General features: G+C 34.8%; 1 protein-coding gene across 1 annotated transcript; it reads right to left on the bottom strand.

The window, feature by feature from the left end:
- Nucleotides 1-539: 539 nt before the first annotated feature.
- LOC143249813 (sodium-dependent phosphate transport protein 2B-like) lies at nucleotides 540-18,844 on the bottom strand. Its single transcript, XM_076500295.1, has 7 exons — nucleotides 18,639-18,844; nucleotides 16,031-16,184; nucleotides 10,284-10,556; nucleotides 8,026-8,217; nucleotides 6,713-6,831; nucleotides 4,245-4,353; nucleotides 540-3,764 (listed from the first exon to the last, which is right to left on the bottom strand). The coding sequence occupies exons 1-7, from the start codon at nucleotides 18,651-18,653 to the stop codon at nucleotides 2,788-2,790; spliced, it is 1,839 nt and encodes a 612-aa protein (XP_076356410.1). The 5' UTR covers nucleotides 18,654-18,844; the 3' UTR covers nucleotides 540-2,787.
- Between the last annotated feature and the right edge of the window lie 505 nt (nucleotides 18,845-19,349).

A 19,349-nucleotide genomic window follows, 5' to 3' on the forward strand; every position in this document is an offset into this window, starting at 1 on the left:
GGCTTAATACGACTGTTTTAAAATTATTATTTGGGCAAATTCTTATGTGGCCCATAGACTGAACAGCAAGGCAAGGTTTAGGCAAAGCCAACACTAATTTATAATTCCTGACACGAAGGGTAATTAATCAGTAGTGTTCACGGTTCATGCGATAATTTTATAAATGCGCGACTCGCAATCTGAGGATCGCATGTTTGAATCCCTTTTACACCAAAGAAACTCACCGTTTCAGCCGTAGGGGCGTTATAATGTGATGGTCAATTCCACTATTCGTTGGTGAAAGAATAGCCCAAGAGTTGGCGGCGAGTGATTATGACTAGCTGCCTTCCCTCTAATCGTACACTGCTAAATTAGGACCGAGTATCGTAGATAGCTCTTGTGTAGCTTTGCGCGAAATTCAGAAAAACTACAAAACGTGAAACTTTCAGTAGCAGATAGAGGCTCGCGAGCCTGATATGCTAGCATCTAGCTTGTACCAGATATTGTTAAATCAAAGTTAAGTTACTCTATATGTATTAGTAGTTTTGAAATTGAGAATATTTTAGACAATAGCTTTTATTATCTTTATTATAATATTTAGTTGTCAACTCTTCAAAATATTTGTCAAGTTAACCATTTTTTTTTGTAACAAAATTTACAAGTATTTAAAAATAAGGCACCAAAGGGCACTAAATCATAAATAGCATTCAGAATATACTAAAGAATGTTTACTATAATTACATAACCCTTACAATTATTTGAATATTGTCTTGTCATCGAAGTCAACTGGTATAGAACACAAAACCTTTGTTCTGAATATATTTGACAGTTTACCTTAAAACAGTAAACTTTGTCCCCCACCTTCTTTCTATAAGCAGTCAAACTATTTCTACGTTACTACTCATTAATACTATAAAGTATGGAAGAACTGAAACATTTGAATCAAACTTAAAGCAATCTTCTATCCATGTAAACCTCAGATATTTTTCAAAATACACAAAATTCTTAATAAATGTATTAAAACATTAATTTTGATGAGCATATACACATTGCTTTGAATACCCAGAAAATGTTACATAAAGAAAAATTAAAAATCCGATTTTGAATAAAGCTTCAGTTACAATATTGTTTATCAACTTAAAAATATGAAAACATCATACCTGGAAAACCTTTATAGTAATGACAAGAAACAATGCAGTATTTGATTGTCACTATACTGTCATAAGATGGTATTTAACATAATATTCACTTTATATAATATCTATTTATAAAACAAGTGTTTAATTTTGTTATACTTAGTATACCACAGTCAGTCACAAGAACGACAGTAATGCTGGTATCACGTGATTCTTTATTCTTTCCAGAATATTCGTTACGAATGCCCACCAGTTTATTCAAACCTTCGGCGTAAAGCGACATCGTGAATAACCGTCTAACGTAAGACACTCAGAAAAATATAAATAAATAAACTGTACGCCTCCTTAAAGTTTGTTTAAAATGGAAAAACCTTTTAATTTACTATACAGGTCTGTTTTCAATCACGTCTTTAATATTGTTTTTGACAAGCATTTGTAATCAACTTTATTTGAACCATAAATATAAAATTTTAATAAAATACGAAACAAAAAAAAATTTGGAGATCAAAAATGATTAATGAAACAAAAATTCTGTAAATAATACAGCACGTTTTCAGTAAAGATAAAACCGTATCAACATCCTATTGTAAGAAGGTTTTAAACGGTTTTAATGCTGGTTCAAAAAGGGAATGTTTATCGGAATCATTCCATGTTCAACATTGTCTTTTATTACTAATTACGCATGTGTAAAACAGATTGTCTTAAGTAAGCATACAAATAATAAACCACATAACTCTTGTATATGCACGTAAAAATACACGTTTTCATTTCAGCATAAAAATACTAGTCACACCCAATAATTAAAATCAAATTTTCTAATCATACCTTTCTCAAAACGTTACCAAATTTCATGACGTTCTCTTGTAAAAGTTATTCCACAACACAAACAAGTTTCTATTCTGTACATTATATATTTCATATTGTTAAACCATGGCATTACGAAATCGAAGTCAAGAACACAAACGAGTTGAAATTAGACGCGAGAACAACTGTTAAAACGCAACGTAATCACACTTTTTCGTGGTGTAAAGGAAGACCAACGTTTGAGATTTAAAAATTAAAACGAATAAATATTTGATAGCCAGTTTAAAATATCATTTCGAAATATTTTTAAAAGATTAAAATTCAAAATATTCAGTTATGTGTACGATGTTTCAGGGGTAAACCCCCCTCCCGTCAAGACGTTCAAGATTCCTACGGTTTTGTGATCAACTTGTTTTTTTGTCTTTTGTTCTTGTTTTCTAGAACGTTTAAGACATTATGATGTACAAATGGTGTTTAAACTCGGAAAATATTATTGTAGTTACCCTGGTTTATTTTGCAAGCATTTTCCCAAAAAAAATTTTTCTTTTATAAAACGAGCTAAAATAATAAAAAGGTAAACAACAAAGTGGGCCGAAACGACATGAAACTGAAACGAAATTTGTCATTCCAGACCACGAAGTACTTCTAACCACGACTAGTTTCTTTCTGAACAAAGAGTTCTCACTTTCTGCGCAATTCATTGTACGTGTTCCTGAACGACTTGAAACTTAGCACACGACTGCGAGGTCTAGGGACCCTTTCCCCTTTTCTTTTCCGTCGCTAGACTTGACTTGTAACCCTTGTATAAAATACACAGATAACACAAACATATATCGAAAGTCACTGTGACGTTTAACATAAAAGAAACCTACATGTGCTTGCTTTCAATAACAGGAGTTTTTAATTCATCATCGAACGCTTTGTTCTCAACACCACCAGTGGGAGAAATACGGGTATGCGAGTCAAGAATATTCATTTCGGACGAGGATGACACAGGCCCTTTGTCCCCTGGGGTTGAGTTATTAGTTTTGCAACAGTCTTTGCAGCAGCTACACACGGTCAACATTCGGCTTATGAGTCGGTCGATCGGGTCGAGAGAATGTAGACATTCAGGTAACCAATTCCAGTCGCGTAACACCTTAGGCAACAGGGTCGACTTCTTCCTCTGAATAATGTTAATGACGATAACGAAGAAAAAGACGATAAGGATTGGAATACCGACCGCCAACAGAACTACGGTACCAGCTGCAGACAACCCGAACACGATCCCGGGAAGAACCAAAAACATCATTAACAAATAAAAAACTGAAAACCACCGGTATTTCGCTGTGGTGTTACCGAGGATCTTAGATAACTTGATAGGGAATCGAAGAAAAGGCAAAGGGTAAAACAGTATGATGCCACTAATATTAAAGAATAAGTGACAAAGAGCTAGTTGAAGTGTCTCGGCAATATGTTTTTTATCCGCAGCTAGAGCCGCCAACATACCAGTAGCTGTTGTTCCAATGTTAGACCCCAGCGTTAACGGATACATCCTCTCCAGCGAGATAACTCCAAGGCCTGCCAGAGGAGTCAAGGCTGATGTGAAAATAGACGAACTCTGGACCAGTACCGTTACAGCTGCGCCAATTAGGATGGCCAAGTATCCCATTAACTCCGAGAAAGGAAAACGTGGGTTTGCGTTGACTGTCTTTTTTATGATAACGGCTATTCGTCCTTTCAACATTGTATGAAGTAGTTTAACCAACATCATAAGACAGGCGCACAGAATGATCAAAGATAATACCAACATCAGGACACCTATCAGCGAATCACTCCAGTCCAACCCTCGCAACAAGAACTCGCCTGAAAAAAAAAAAAAAACAAAACACATGAAATAAAGAACTAAAGGTATTGAAAAAATTAAAGATAGCAAATCGTGTCCATAATTCAACGTTTTAACTGAAATATTTAATTAGTTGTTAAGTGTCAATTACCAAATAGTAAACGTTATTTATTGCATTACTCTTCTAAACTTCCTCAGGAGTTGAATGAATTTAAAACACGCACAACTAAAACACTCAAAGTCTTTGAATAAGAATAAACGTTAATATAAAAGTAATTTTATATTGCTATAAAATTTATTTTGGAAGATACCTCGCACCCCTTTATGAACGACAGGTTTACTGTGGTTTACCTCGAGGTAAACTTGTTCACAACTTCTAGAGACTTTTTTTTTTAATCAATTTAAAAAAATATGAAAGAACAAAGTGTGAAAATGTTAAATTTACAAAAAAGGTATTTTTCGGGAAAAATTGTTTATTTTAGCATAATTCTTGTACTTACAATTTTTTATACATTCGGTTCCGTTTTTCTTACAACAACGTTTGATGAGAGACAAGTTCTTTGCAGATTCCTCCTGTTTAGCTATAGCTGTTATCACACTTTTATCCAGCTAGAAGCGAGAATAAACATGTTTAAGTTCGAAATACTTAACGAATGGTAAGGTTTATTTTTGATTGAACTGGAAAAAAAAAAAAACCTGTTCAAACTTTTAGGCAAATATTTAAGAATTACATTTCACTTGAGGAACGATATACATTATGCTGATACATCAATAGTTAGGCACAAGGATTTATAAGCTTGATTTTTTAATGGTTTTTATTCGTCTTGAAACATACTATATGTTTCGACCTAACATTGTTTTTTTTTTTCGTGTATGATCAATAGCAAACTACAAACAGTATTATTAAAACAAAAGAATTAAGACAGAATAATGTCAGTAGGTAACTGGACATAATTAGAAGGTCAAGTCATTTGTATATGCAATGAAGAAGATTGTTGACAAATACCCGACATGGCCGTCGCAACAAACATACTCGCCCTTTCAGCTGTGGGGGCGTTATATTATAACGGTCAATCCCTTTATTCGTTGGTAAAAGAGTGGCCCAAGAGTTGGCGGTGATGACTAGCTGCCTTCCCTGCTAAATTAGGGACGGCTAGCGCAGATAACCCTCATGTAGCTTTGCGCGAAATTCAAAAAAATAAACAATGTTGCTAGAATAATTATCACGGTTTAGCGAGATGATCGGCAAGTTTGATGATTTACAAGATTTCTAAATAGTATATTTTTTAATTGGTACGGTAGAAAAATTTCATCCAAAGTTACTTTGTGATCCGTTTCGTACTAATACGTTAGAGCAGGTGTTTGGAATTTATCTCTACGCATGTGATCTTTGTGTCTTCAGCAGTCTTATGTTTAGAGAACACGTGTGTTTGTGTTTTACTTATAGCAAAGCCACATGCTGAGTCCACCAAAGGGAATCAAATCCCCGATTATAGTGTTGTAATCTAAAAAGCATGTGTGTTTGTGTACTTTTTGCTACACACTCGTAACGGGTACTCAAGATACCCAAAACAAAGGAGAGACTATTTAGAAACCACAGAAATCCAAATTACCAATATCTCATTAAACTGATAACTCCAGCAAGAGACGTTAAGCCTGTTCAAAAAAAACTCTAGAAACATTTAGAAATTACAGTTGTTCACATTTGCTAGTTTTATAAAAGGAAGGTAAGCATGTTTGGATCTTCTAGGCAAAGTTTGGAGGTAAACATTTTAGGCAAGTAATAAGAAAACTAATGTAACCAATTACGTAGATCTTCTAGAAAGGAAACAAATAACGCCGTGAATTTTGAAAGTATACTTTTTCTTTTTATGCATACGGAGAATACAAAAATGTTAGATTTATATAAATATAATGCAAGGTTAAATATGCTACTTTAAAAGTCATTTATAAACCTACTGTATCAATGTAAGGCCAACATCAGATATTGCTTCATACCACTAAGTGTTATTTGATCAGCAGCTTCGTGCAACGTATTTTTCACTGGCTTTTTAGTAAATAACCTAACGGCTAAGTAAGTTAAAGAAATCGCAAACAAGATATTATAATTCAAATGGGGGCGGAGGACTTTAAGACAATCTTATTTTATATATTAAAGCTCCAAAACAAAATTAGGGGCCCCATACAAAATCATTGATGTAGCCTTAGTGAAAATACACTAACCATCCATAAATAAAACAGGTTAAAAAACACCAACAGCTAACTCGAGTGACCTGTTTTTAAAACATTAAACAAATGACAAATCAAAAAAATTGTTAATATGTTACACTGAATACTTATTGCTATAATTCCAAGACAAACTTGGAATATTCTAAACTAATAAAACATTAATTTTCTCTATTTAAGTAACAGTGATATTTTTCTTTTCATTTTTTCATCAAAATTTAAGGCTTAATTGTTAATATTCTTGTGACAACCCACACAAACAATGTATTGCTGTTTAGTTGAAATATACAAAATGAAGAGCCTTCTCAAATAGGCCCGGCATGGCCAAGCGTGTTAAGGCGTTCGACTCGTAATCCGAGGATCGCGCGTTCGAATACTGGTCGCACCAAACATGCTCGCCCTCCCAGCCGTGGGGGCATTATGTTACGATCAATCCTACTATTCGTTGGTAAAAGAGTAGCCCAAGAGTTGGCGGTGGGTGGTGATGACTAGCTGCCTTCCCTCTAGTCTTACACTACTAAATTAGGGACGGCTAGCGCAGATAGCCCTCGAGTAGCTTTGCGCGAAATTTAAAAAAAAAAAAAAACTTCTCAAATAACATATTCGTGAATTCTGATTTAACGATGAGCGTTTCTAATAAATTACATCGTATAAAATATGTACCACTTTTCAAACAAGTAGCGAAATAATCGGAGAACACGTTTCTCTCCTAATTAATAAAATAAAATCAATAAGCTATTACCTGTATAATTTTCTTCGTAAAAGGTTTTGTTAATTTCTTCAAAAATTCTCTGTCGGCATGCTCATTCTGTTCCCAGTTTCCTGAACTTAAAATTGCTTTCGTCAGATGAAATAGATAATCTATATAAAAACAAGAAGCATATTAAGTTGTCACGATGGGTCAGGATACAAATAACTTCACAGGATGTCACGAATGCATACAAACTAACTACTTAAACTACAGTCTACGAGTAGCTACAATAACTAAACAATTTGTTTCATGAAAACCCAAGACAATACTTTGGTAGAAAACATTTATTTAACAGTGTCATTTTCCACAACAGTGCTAAATGTTTATACAAATTTTAATGGGCAAGTGTAATTATCGATATGCTCGTTATATTCAGAAGCGTTCTGAACATTAGTTCGAACGTTTCGCAGTATAATATATTGTTAACTACCCATGTACAGCCTAGTGGTTAACGACTCCGACTCGAGATCCGAGACTCGTTATTTATTGTCTCATTGTAAAAACAAACAATCTCGGTCCACACACTTTGTACAGTGTGCATACGATAAGACAGACAGTCAAATCCCCCTCATTCGGATATTGTAGCCCACACCTTGACTAGTTTCCTTCCCTCTAGTCTAGTCTATCAAACTTAGACCATTAGGACCGATAGTTCTAGACTAATTTTGCGCGAAAATCAACATGTTGTTAAACACCTCAAAACTACCTTCAGACTTAACATCTAGTGGGAGAACAGTTTTTCTTGTTGTTTAACGATTAGTAAAATATAAATTGTAATTAGATGCCTCCCTACCACCACATAGATTGGTCAGGGACTCGAATCCACTAAAAACGAAGTCTGTAGTCAAAGGCTTAAGTGCTTACTTTTACAAAACCGGGACAGCACAACAAACAGTAATAACAATATACAACCGTGTACCAGGAATGAGTCTACTCCATTTTAGGCTAGAGAGATCTATTGTAACCTTTATCTGATGACATAATATACAAGGTAGCGCAAAAATCGCTATTATTGCGCTTTTACAAAGTCGTTTATCGCCAATTGTCTCCCATTTGTATGTCGCAGTAAGTTAAGATATGATTAAATTTAAGAGTGGAAGAGGTCCTCATTGTAACACTGTCATATTTATAACAGCTACAGCGGAAGAACTTGGAAAGTTTTGTTGTTATATCATGACTGTACGTAACTTCTGTAACAACCTGAATCTCAGAAGTTTTTAAATCACATGCTGCTCTACAGGTACATCAAGTGCGAATTAGATCCACTTAACATATTTTATGATAATTAAATGAGGCAACTCAACCTGTTCCTTTCTCTATTGGAAGCAAGACAATGACAGTCAACCAGTTGAACATATCGTGAACAGTGGCAGCTGCGAAGGCCCGACGGAATTCGTTTCTTTCGGTCGCTTGCATTAAGGACACTATAGTGTTGGTAACAGACGTGCCAACGTTGGCTCCCATTACAATCGGTATGGCGTTCTTCACAGAGATTACTGAAAAAAAGAAAAGTTTGCTATAGCTTGAACCACGATGGTGGTTCATAATAAGGATCGCAAAAAAAAACAAACCGTTATAGAATGTTAGAGCAAAAAGTACCTTAAAAAAATAAAGAGTTCAAACAACGCTTTAATGCCTTTAATAATGGCTGCTAAGGTTGTACACACATACAAATCCGATAAAAGTGGTTCGTTTGTAATTTTTTTTTTTTTTTTTACCAGCCTGCAACTTGTTATATTGCGCCCAAAGCCTTTTGTAAAATATTAAGTGTACTGCGAAGGTCAAAGGGTCAATAAAAAGGTTTTACTGCATTTTACATAGCCTAAAGACATCATAATCTTAGTATAAAAAAGTGTTCCTTTACAAAGCTTACGTACAAGGTAAAATAGGAGTTACCAGTCAATAATAGATTAACAGTAGGTGACTAACATGTAGGTCCTGAATGCTTTGTACACTATCCAAGCGGTGTCTTTAGGAAGACAACGTATGTTATGTATATAGTGCGAGAGTTAAAAATATGTATTACACATTCTTAAAATATTTAGTTTAAAAGATGAAGGTTTATTTAATGCGGTGTCTTAGAAGTACAAGTTTTATTTGAAAAGTCTGCTTTTCTGCTGGTAAATTTTGTATTTTATTGTAGACATACACTTGCCCATTGTTATGCATTATGTATAGAGGATTTAATTACACAGAAAATATAAATGCTCATTATATTCTCAAAAATTTGACAGTCTGTAGCTGCAGACTAACATGTTATATTTTGAACTAATGTGATCAGATAGTCAATAGCTATAGTAAATCATCATGAACCGTATCAGCTAGTTGTGTTTATCATACATACAAAAAGTTAGCTACATATTAAATATTACCCATAGCTAAGTGTAAAAGTTAAGGAAAAAAGATTAATAAAAAATTAGAAATTTATAAAAACTGTATTTTTATTCGCTTATTCATTACCAATGTCAAACCGTGACATAAATAAATGCCCCCCCCCCAGTGGCTCAGCGGTATCTATGTGGACTTACAAAGCTTAATTCAAAACAACAACAAATAATTTATCTAAAGGTTACTCCTCCATACATTTTCTCGTGTCTTGATAGAATACAGGAAATAACGGAAAAATATTAACTTTACAAGCATTTTTTGAAGGAGCAAACTTCTCCTTCTCCTCAAATTAAGATACTTAAAATTCAGCGGTCATACTTCAAACAATGCAAGAAAACAATCAAACTCTTCCTTACAATAATGCACTTTTCGCCCATCCGTCACTACTACACCGTTACTGTTAGATCAAATGTTATACACAATATTTAAAAGTTGTTTGTAATGTTTCCTGCATAATAAGTCTGAACAAACCCTTGACTTTTGTGTATACAAAACACATTTTGCTAATGTAATAGCAAATTGAAAAACAACTAAGTGTAACGAAGTAGTTTTAGTTATAGAACGATGGATTTCAGGGCAGGAATATCGTAATAATTTGTAGATAAGGAAAGAAAAATTCGCGAAAACATTTTACGACAAGAATATTTTTATGTTAAGTGGGATTTAAGTGTAGTGTCGACTGCTTTTATAACATACGTATCGAACTAATTCACTGAAAGCAAGAGTTCGATAACAGAAAGCTCAACATGACCGGGTGGATAAGACACTCGACTCGCAATCTAATGAGGTTCGAATCCCCGTCACATGCTCGCACTTTCAGCTGTAGGGGCGTTATAATGTTACCACCAATCCCACTATTCGTTAGTAGAAAAGTAGCCTATGAGTTGGCGGTGGGTGGTGATGACTAGCGCATATATCCCTCGTGTAGCTTTACGCAAAATTCACGAAAATAAACAAACATCGATAACAGTCCTATTGAAATTACAGTTACATTATCACTATAAAAAATTTGATAAAAACAGTTGAAATTATGTAATCGAAAAATATTCGATTACAAAGCTTGTTTACGAAGGTTTAAAAAGATAATAGTCGTAATTATACAACTATATAGATTATATAGGTCACCTTTATCAACACTTCTTAAATCCAAATTGTAATAAATTAAGATACTCACATTCAGCTCCTACCATAGTTATGACGATAGACGTAGATGTCGACGAACTCTGGACCAAGACTGTAACAAGGACTCCAATCATCAGACCTACCACTGGGTTGGAGAGCAATTCGTTTTTTGATAACACCCCTCCAGCGGCTTTCCCGCCTATCAGACGAAACGCAGAGCTGAGAAAATCCAGGGAACAGACGAATACGTACAGTAGAAGTAAGAGAATCGCAATCTTTAAAATAGACAAGGCAACTCGTAAAATCTTCTGATATGTAGTCAGCTCTGGAAAGAGAAAGACAATTCACGATTTTAAAAACTTGGTTTTTAGCGTCAGTTAAAAAAAATACAACAAAAACTTATTGATGAGAAAAACCAATTAACCTTCTAACAGTTAAACAAATCACAACTACACGATAATAGGTTAGACTGAAAGTGTAAATACAACCCGTTCGTTATTCAACACACGGCCGATAGCGTAAAAAATTCACCTTGTGAGACAAAGTGTAGTAATTGACTAGGAAACAATAGCTTACGTGGGAAGACGGTAGCAACGAGTCACAATATTAAATGTGTGTGAAAAAAGTGGGTACCAGATGGTATAACAAAATTAGTGGTAGTAGGTATAACAACAATATAAGGGTCTTAACGTGCCAAAATTGTGAATAAAATGTTGTTTGAACAAATACATTACGAAACAGATGACGTAGCAACAGCTCGTGAAACCTGCGACATAATCCAGAAGAGAATGTTAAAACAGCAAGTCCAATAACAGTTTCTGAAACACGTTTGACAGTCTACTATAGATCATGTAACACAAGGTGCAGTAACAACTCATAACATCAGATGGATCCGAAAGTCTAGAACAATATGGAATGCAATGACTGAGTAATAAGTAAGACAAGCAAAGCAATTTCAAACAGGATTCTAAAGTTAAGGCTTACCGAAAATTGATTTTTTTTAAAATGAAGACGTATCAATGACGACAAATCATTTTAACTTGTATAGAATAAGTTTTAAAATAATGTTTTGCAATAGCTGTAAAAAGTTATTTTCCTTCACTTTAGCACCCCATCTGGTGGCCACAATCAGAGGATTGTGCATCAACTTCGTGAGGAACATTCCCAAAATACAGTCCTACTTGGCACAGTACTAAACCACGAATCACTCGTCATTTTAACAGTAACAATCTACAGATTTATAAACAACCAAGAAGTTTGTAATAAAACGTTTTTACAATACTTTCTACTTATAGAGAAAAGTAGAAAAAGTTAACAGTTAATAGATATTGAACAATAAGCATAGAACCTAGCGGTCATTTTTGTAACGATTTTATATCAAATAATTTGATGTAGTGTTAAGAGTTTAGGTGTGGACTCATTGATGCTAAAATATTTTGCATCTGTTATTTGAAGCAAGTTTAAGGACTTGCATCGCTAAAATCCGTGTTCGATTCTCCGCGATGGACACGGCGTAAATAGCCCGTTGTGTAGAGTCACGCTCACAAAAAATAAATTGATCTAAAACTTGAAATTGGCCAGTGTGATTAATTTAGTTCATCTGAACCGATATTGTTCGTATTCACACATAACAGAACTAGCATTATTATAAAAAGATTCTAGCCACTGGCTGGGGGTAAGGTTAAAGAACAGAAGTCCACACAATCACCAACACGAAAGCACAAAATAAAAACTTGTTCCACGAGTCTTGAAGTCACTAAAATATCTCTCTGTCTCGAGCTGTTTCAATACCTTCTGTCTCACCAGCAGACGGTAGAGAAAAGTATGCATAATATCAATTAAAAAAAAAATCATCTCCAACTGAAATTTAAAAATAAATATTACTAGCACAACATAACCCCATATTGTACCAAACGATAACAAGAGTTAAAACGAACACCTTTTGAAAAATCTTCCCATGAAATATAACCTTGAAACCTACATACCTGCCTCCAACTATAAAAATGACTTTGGAAAATTTTACAACACAGACAGAGCCAAAAAGTACAACAACAGTGGTATTTACCAATTAACGTACAAGGACTGAAATATTGTGTGTGTGTGTGTGTGTGTGTATATATATAATTCAGCCATTGCATCCTACCTTGTTAAAACTAAACAGTTTAATCCAGACGAAAAATGGAATATTTTGCATTTTTGTTAAAAAAGGTAAAAACAAGACAATTTAGAAAGTTTATAAATAAATAAAAGTTTTAAAACAAATCCAGAAGAAAAAAAAAGACATTAAATGTTCAAATCAATTTAAACTCTTCCCCACGTCTCGAGGCGAATGTAACTTCCGGTTCTTTGTTTAAAGATTTATAAAATTGTTATAAAACATTTCATTCTGTAACTGATAACATCTTTACTGGCGAAACGACGATTGTGAATAAATGATACATATGAGGGCTGTTCAAAAAATACGCGGACTGACGTCATAAAACAAAATGTACTTTATTTAGAAGTTACAGGTCTGGGACCCCTTCAAAAGTACTCTCCTCCCCAACGCACACACTTATCCCAACGGTGTTTCCACTTGTTGAAACAGTCCTGGTACGCTTCTTTTGTAATGTCCTCCAGCTCCGTCGCATTTGCCTAATCTCGGGAATCGTCTCAAATCTTTTTCCTTTCAAGGGTCTTTTGAGTTTGGGGAACAAGAAAAAATCGCAAGGAGCAAGGTCAGGTGAGTAGGGTGGGGAAGAACAGTGATCGAGTGTTTGGCCAAAAACTCACGAGTTCTGAGGGCTGAATTTCGCAGCAACGCTGTGCATCTTCAATTTTTCTGTTAAAATCTCGTAACAAGATCCAACTGATATCCTACACTCTTCAGCAAGCTCCCTGACAGTCAGACGTCGATTTGCCCGCACCAGGGTGTTGATTTTGTCGACGTATGGGTCGTCAGTTGACGTGGAAGGACGTCCAGGACACTCATCATCTTCAATGGACTGTCGACCATCCTTAAAACGTTCATGCCACTTGAAACATGCCGTACGATTCATAGCAACATCACCGTAAGCGTGTTAAGCATAGCAAAAGTTTCAGTCTTAGATTTTCCAAGTTTAACACAAAATTTCACAGCAAGTCGTTGCTCCTTCAGGTCATTCATTCTGAAATCCGCCAAACGAAAAAATCGCACTTCACTTAAAACCGCGTAGCTAATACACAAATGAAGATATCTGCAATCGGGAAATGGCGTCGTAATCAGCTGATCTGTGCAAACCTAGCGACACCAAGCGGATTCCCCTGGAACCAACTGGAGCCGCGCAATTCAAACAGTCCGCGTATTTTTTGAACAGACCTCGTATGTGAAGTGTGTGGTTTTCTTAGCTTTCCTCTACTTTGTAATTATGGAGTTTAAACAGGTACCAACGGTTTACAGTAACAATTTCGTATTACTTTTAAAAATGCAAGTTAAACCTTTATTTATGAAACAATAACATTTTTGTCGCATTAAAAAAAAAATCACGAAAGTTATTTTACTTACACTATATATGATCTCACTAAAGGTTATTTTAATTACACTATATATGATAGAAGACGATTGTTCTTTATTTCCTTTATATTCTAGTTTAGTCAAGATATTCGTTGCTTTATGAAAAACATACTAATAATTTGTTGTTAGTTAGCGAAGTATGGTTGGTAGCAACAGTTTAGTTTTTCACCAGGAAGTCTTAACACAAACAGGTCGATATATCATACCTGTATACTCGCAAAGGGAAATTTCTAAATGCATGTATTGGCTCGAAGTTTTACTGGAAATCAAAGGCGTCATTAGGTGTTTAAATGGAAGCGGGGGTTAGGCCTATAAACGCAGGAACTTTAAAAGGCATTTAGGCATGATATCGATCATGCTTTTCTATTCTGATGTTAAAGATGCCAAACGTGAATTAGGAGCACAGGCCACGTGTGCCAGCGCCTAACGACCTCTCTATGGTATTGGACTATGTGCGCGTGCGCAAAACAGATGAATATTTCATACGTTAATTCCGGGAACAAATAACATAGGCCTGCGATGGTTTAACCGTCTTGAAATGTTTTACATGTTCTGCAGTAATTCCTGTACACTGAATTCGAAAACTATTTTCGCAAAAATCACGTCATAACGCAATACATAAAAGAAATGCCACAACACGCAGATTTTGAGACCAACAAATAAAACACGTAGATTTCGTAAAGGATACACATTCGTTTGGTATCAAGGTTATTTCATTTTCTTCAATTTGTTTGCGATTTTGCCAAAAACATAGCAACATAAAACAATATTACACTATGTAACAAAAGTTTTGTTCCTGGATAGTATGTGTTATTTCTTATTTGCTTATGTTATAAAAGTACAGAAAATGTCCATTATTCTCTTTAACTTTGCTTTTGTCACCTGTATAATAACATTTAGAAATTAACCTATTTTCTATGTAAAAACGGACAAATTTGCACAATTTTCATTTACATAAGGTCTGAATAAAACAACATATGAATCAAGATTTACATGTATTTATACTAAAGTTAAACAAAAATGAACAAATATGTTTAGAAGCAAGTAGGTTTTCGAGATTTGCGACTGTAATGTAAATCACTTTCATGTATCAGCCCCCAAATATAGTCTCCCACCATGTTTTCGTTATACGTTCCCAGGTCACAAATGCAAAGTTTGAAGAGAAAAATAGGTCATTTCCATTTACTTTAGGCATAAGCAATTGAGAAATAACACTTGCTGTCCAGGAACAATAAAAAGTAAAAATTTTGTTAAATAGTGTTATGGTAAACAAGATAATAACTTCATCCAAAAACTTGTTTCCCCCAGATGTGTAATAAATACTTACGTCAAGAAAAATATCTTTTCTTAGTCATTGAAAATCCGTTATTAACACCAAAACAACATTTTTTATGAAGTTAGCACGCCTGTGTAATTAAAAGACAGAAAAACCAGTTTGTGATGCAACAAGTGGAACACAGACGAAACACCAAGCCTTATTTCAAGAAACGCATGAAGAAGCTGCCTCATTATTTATGGTGGCCCGCAAGTCCCTACCCATCCATATGTTATTATGTTATATTCAATTACGCATGTATTATAAATGAGTTTTTTTTTCAGGAGAAATATGGCCAATGTAAGCCCATTTACACTTTAAGAGCGTATTGCACATAATATTATGCAGCGAGAATGAGGGACAACACATAGATACACTGGATACATAAATAACAAATGGATGGGTAGGGACTTACGGGCCACTCTGTATGTTCTAGGACTAGTGTTCAACAGTTTCAGCATTTAACAACAACCAGTAAAGTGCTTAATGACGTCACTGAGACGCTTAGAAATTTCCGAATTTGAAGGTTTTCATAATGCTAAACCTTTAATTAATTTTAAAAAATATTAATAACACAGACGTGTATCACTTCATAAATTTCCTAGTTTTTAATCTATTACCAAAACAAATTACCCCGCTATTTCTGTGATGGTGACAAACATTTAATGTTGAACCAGTTTTTGTTTGTTTGGAACAAAGCACAAAGCTACACAGTGGGCTAGCTGTGCTCTGCCCACCACGGGTATCGAAACCCAGTTTTTAGCGTTTCAAGTTCACAGACATACCGTTGTGCCGCTAGGGGGCAACAGTGCACCAGTAAACAATATTTTAGTTATTTATATCGTAATAGTTTTACAATGAAACGAAATTCGAAGTTGTTGTTTAAGATCTGATAACTTTTTACTGTTGGTTTTTCAAACTTCGTTTAAAATATTTGAGAAACTAAACCTACCTGACCATTTGACCCCATCGTCCTTCAACTCGGGTAACGCCCATGGATCAACATCTGCTTCCTCTTTCTCCCCGCTAGAGGTCGCGTTGCCCGCCGTGGGACAACTTCCATTTGACTCTTTAGGTTGTTCGACTGTTTCAACTTGAATCTTCAACTGTCAATATATTTCATAATCATACTAATCTTAAAAATTTAAATATATCTCACTCACATCTTCATTAGTATATCAATGGTTATACCAGTAACACCTGTCAGGTAAATTTGTTTTAATCTTACACCAATAATTTACATTTTCCCAGCTCGATACATATAGTTATATATACGATATAAAACGCTGAGCATTTACTACCTGTTCAAACCTAGAATTTACGGCGTCCTATATTTTTGCATGTCTTAACCACTACTGACCATGATAAATAAATAGTAAGTCCGAGGGGTATACATTAAAAAATTAGGTTTCGATACTCGAAGAGGACTAAGTTACAGGTAACTTATCGTGTTTACCAACTTAACATCACTGAGTTAGAAAGCTATTTTAGTACTAAATTCAGGTGTTTTAGTGAACTAATAACTTCTAAAATATGTTGTTTGCTATGATAAAATATTTAAATACAAAATTATCAATACTAGCCGACTGACCGTGGCGCCACCGCATTAGATCCGCGTGTGACGCATTCATAATGTCATATCTATACCCTGAGAATAGAGGGGAGTCCTCCTTGACGGGAAACGAAAAGATTGGCAATCCCTATTGGAAATCTACACGCACACATAACAAATTCGTAGTTGGGAGTTCTGCATCGCGTAATAATAATAAAAATCCAGTATCATACATATAATAAGTAAAAGGTAAACCAGGATACATAACCGTTAATGAACAAGACAATATTACACGTGGTTGCATTTTCGCGAATAACAAAAATACGACAACCACATTTTAACTATAAACATTGTTGTTGTCAGCGACAAGTTTACGGATTTACAACGTTTGAAAACGGGCTCCAATTCGACGCATTGGACAGATCGTAGATAACCTAGAATATAGGTTTCGGTTATAGTGCGAGACCACAGACAATCTTACGTATTGTACTTTATGAAGTTGTTTACGATATATTACGATTATTTTAATTCTTAAAATTGACTCAAGTACCATCTAGTGGTTATTGAAGCCGATTCAGTCTGCTGACCGCGGGTCAGATCACGTCGCTGAACAATCTCGCCTTTTCAGTTGGCAGTGGGTAGTGTTGACGGTCTGTCTTCCAATTTAAAAATTAGAGGAAGTTGCATAGACACCCCTCGAGTAGAAGTTATGAGTGAAGTTCAGTAACATTTAGTACATAACTATAATTAATTCTATCTTTGATTTTATGACCGGTTTATTTAGTTATTTATATCAAAAAACACATCGTATAACACACGTTGATCCTCGTGCAGATACAAAAACACTTTTCAAAATGGCATTACACAAACGATTTGGGCCCGGCATGGCCTAGTGTGTTAAAGCGTTCGACTCGTAATTCGAGGGTCGCGGATTCGAATCCCGGTCGCACCAAACATGCTCGCCCCTTTCAGCCGTGGAGGCGTTATAATATGACAGTCAATCCCACTATTCGTTGGTAAAAGAGTAGCCCAAGAGTCGGCGGTGGGTGGTGATGACTAGTTGCCTTCCCTCTAGTCTTACACTGCTAAATTATGGACGGCTAGCGCAGATAGCCCTTGAGTAGCTTTGCGCGAAATTCAAAGCAAACCAAACTAAAAATACACTATCTTGTCCTACGAATATTACAACAAACGACTTACAAACGATTTGTAATAGTAGAAAATTACTGTAACGGTTGTGAATTGGCCCATTTGTTTAGTATATTACGTAATAGATATACTATTATCATGAAATTGTTTGAATAGTTTAAACTGCAGTTGTCTAGAAAACTAAATTTATTAATAAATTACCGTTTTTTGGTTGTTTTTTTGTAAATTGCAACTGTTTGTCGATTGAGTTACAAACATTATTTTGGGGTTTTCAAAAGTGTAGGGCTTAAACATGGCATTAAAAACAGTTAATTCACTTTATCTCACATTAGTGTTCGTAAAAACAAACATTTTAAAATAATTTTTAACCTATAAACTATATTAAGACAAAGTTTTATTGTACCACTACAACGTTTATTTGTATAGAATTAAGCACAAAGCTACACAATGGGTTGCGTGTGTTTTCCCCACCACAGGTACCGAAAGCAAGTTTTTAGTATTGCGATTCCGCAGACATAGAGCTATGCCACTGGTGGAATTAGATGTTTGAAAGTTATAAAATTATGTATTTTTAGGGGCCGATTGATCCTCATTTCTCCTAATGAGATGCAGTACATACGGATTTTCTAAAATGTTAATAGTTACTACTTCACCTGAAAACTTCGAAAAAATTAAAAGCGTAATCTACCTTTTTCATTCTTTTTAATTTGAATGGTTACTTTTTGTCGCAAACAATTTTTTTCTTACGGTTCTTTGGACAGTAAAAATACGTTAAGTAACAAATTTTAGGCATCACTTGTTTAAATAAAATGTGTAACAAATTAAAAATTATTGCCATTGAATAATTATTTTTTCTTACCGTTCCTTGAGTCATAATTTTGCCAAGTCGGCGTTTTCATCAACTCTTCAAATATTACTTATTGTTTCACGTTCTTTCAGACGTTTCTGATAAAAGAAGCTTCAACTGGGCTTTTTATTTCTAGCAAAACGTCATCCTTTCCTGCAACGTCACATATTTGTCTCACTACCCAGTATTCAGTGTTAGTTCGTTTTTCGGCGTCCTGTACAAAAATAAAACGTTATATAACATAACTGAGTATTAATTTAGTCGCTTCCTATATTATATGGTATCTGAGCTTCTCAGCGGATGAACATTTTTAACTGTCATTAATGATTTTATCTGCTCTCTACTGATTTTTATGGAACTTTTTTGAAGTGCGTAGAGTTACAAATGTGTATTATCTAAATGTTACAGGTATCGGAAAGACCGTATACACCTGCAAAAGATGCATCCTTATTGGTGCTTGTGAATACTGTCCTACTTCACGCGACAACCTCGTGCGTAGTGTTTGACACTTCCTAAAAAAGCACGTGTTAATAAGAGGTGTGGTTATTCCCACAAACGTGCACGAGATAAAAAGTTCTAACACAATAAAGTTGTATTTCAAGAAATGGTCTAAGGTGTGACTTTAATAAATTCTTATTCGTAATTTTATTTTGTAAAAACGATTATTATTCTAATTCTGAATACGTTTGAAGCTAAATGAAAAGCAACACAATGGATTATTTA

The sequence above is a fragment of the Tachypleus tridentatus genome, chromosome 4 (genome assembly GCF_004210375.1).
Source record: "Tachypleus tridentatus isolate NWPU-2018 chromosome 4, ASM421037v1, whole genome shotgun sequence".
In the NCBI taxonomy this organism is placed as follows: domain Eukaryota; kingdom Metazoa; phylum Arthropoda; class Merostomata; order Xiphosura; family Limulidae; genus Tachypleus; species Tachypleus tridentatus.

Bases quoted from the DNA above. Each gene is read 5' to 3' on its own strand.
- LOC143249813 (XM_076500295.1), bottom strand. The intron at 8,218-10,283 runs GTGAGTATCTTA...TCTTTTTTTCAG, and splicing joins AACTATGGTAGGAGCTGAAT to TAATCTCTGTGAAGAACGCC. The intron at 3,765-4,244 runs GTAAGTACAAGA...TTTTTTTTTCAG, and splicing joins AACCGAATGTATAAAAAATT to GCGAGTTCTTGTTGCGAGGG.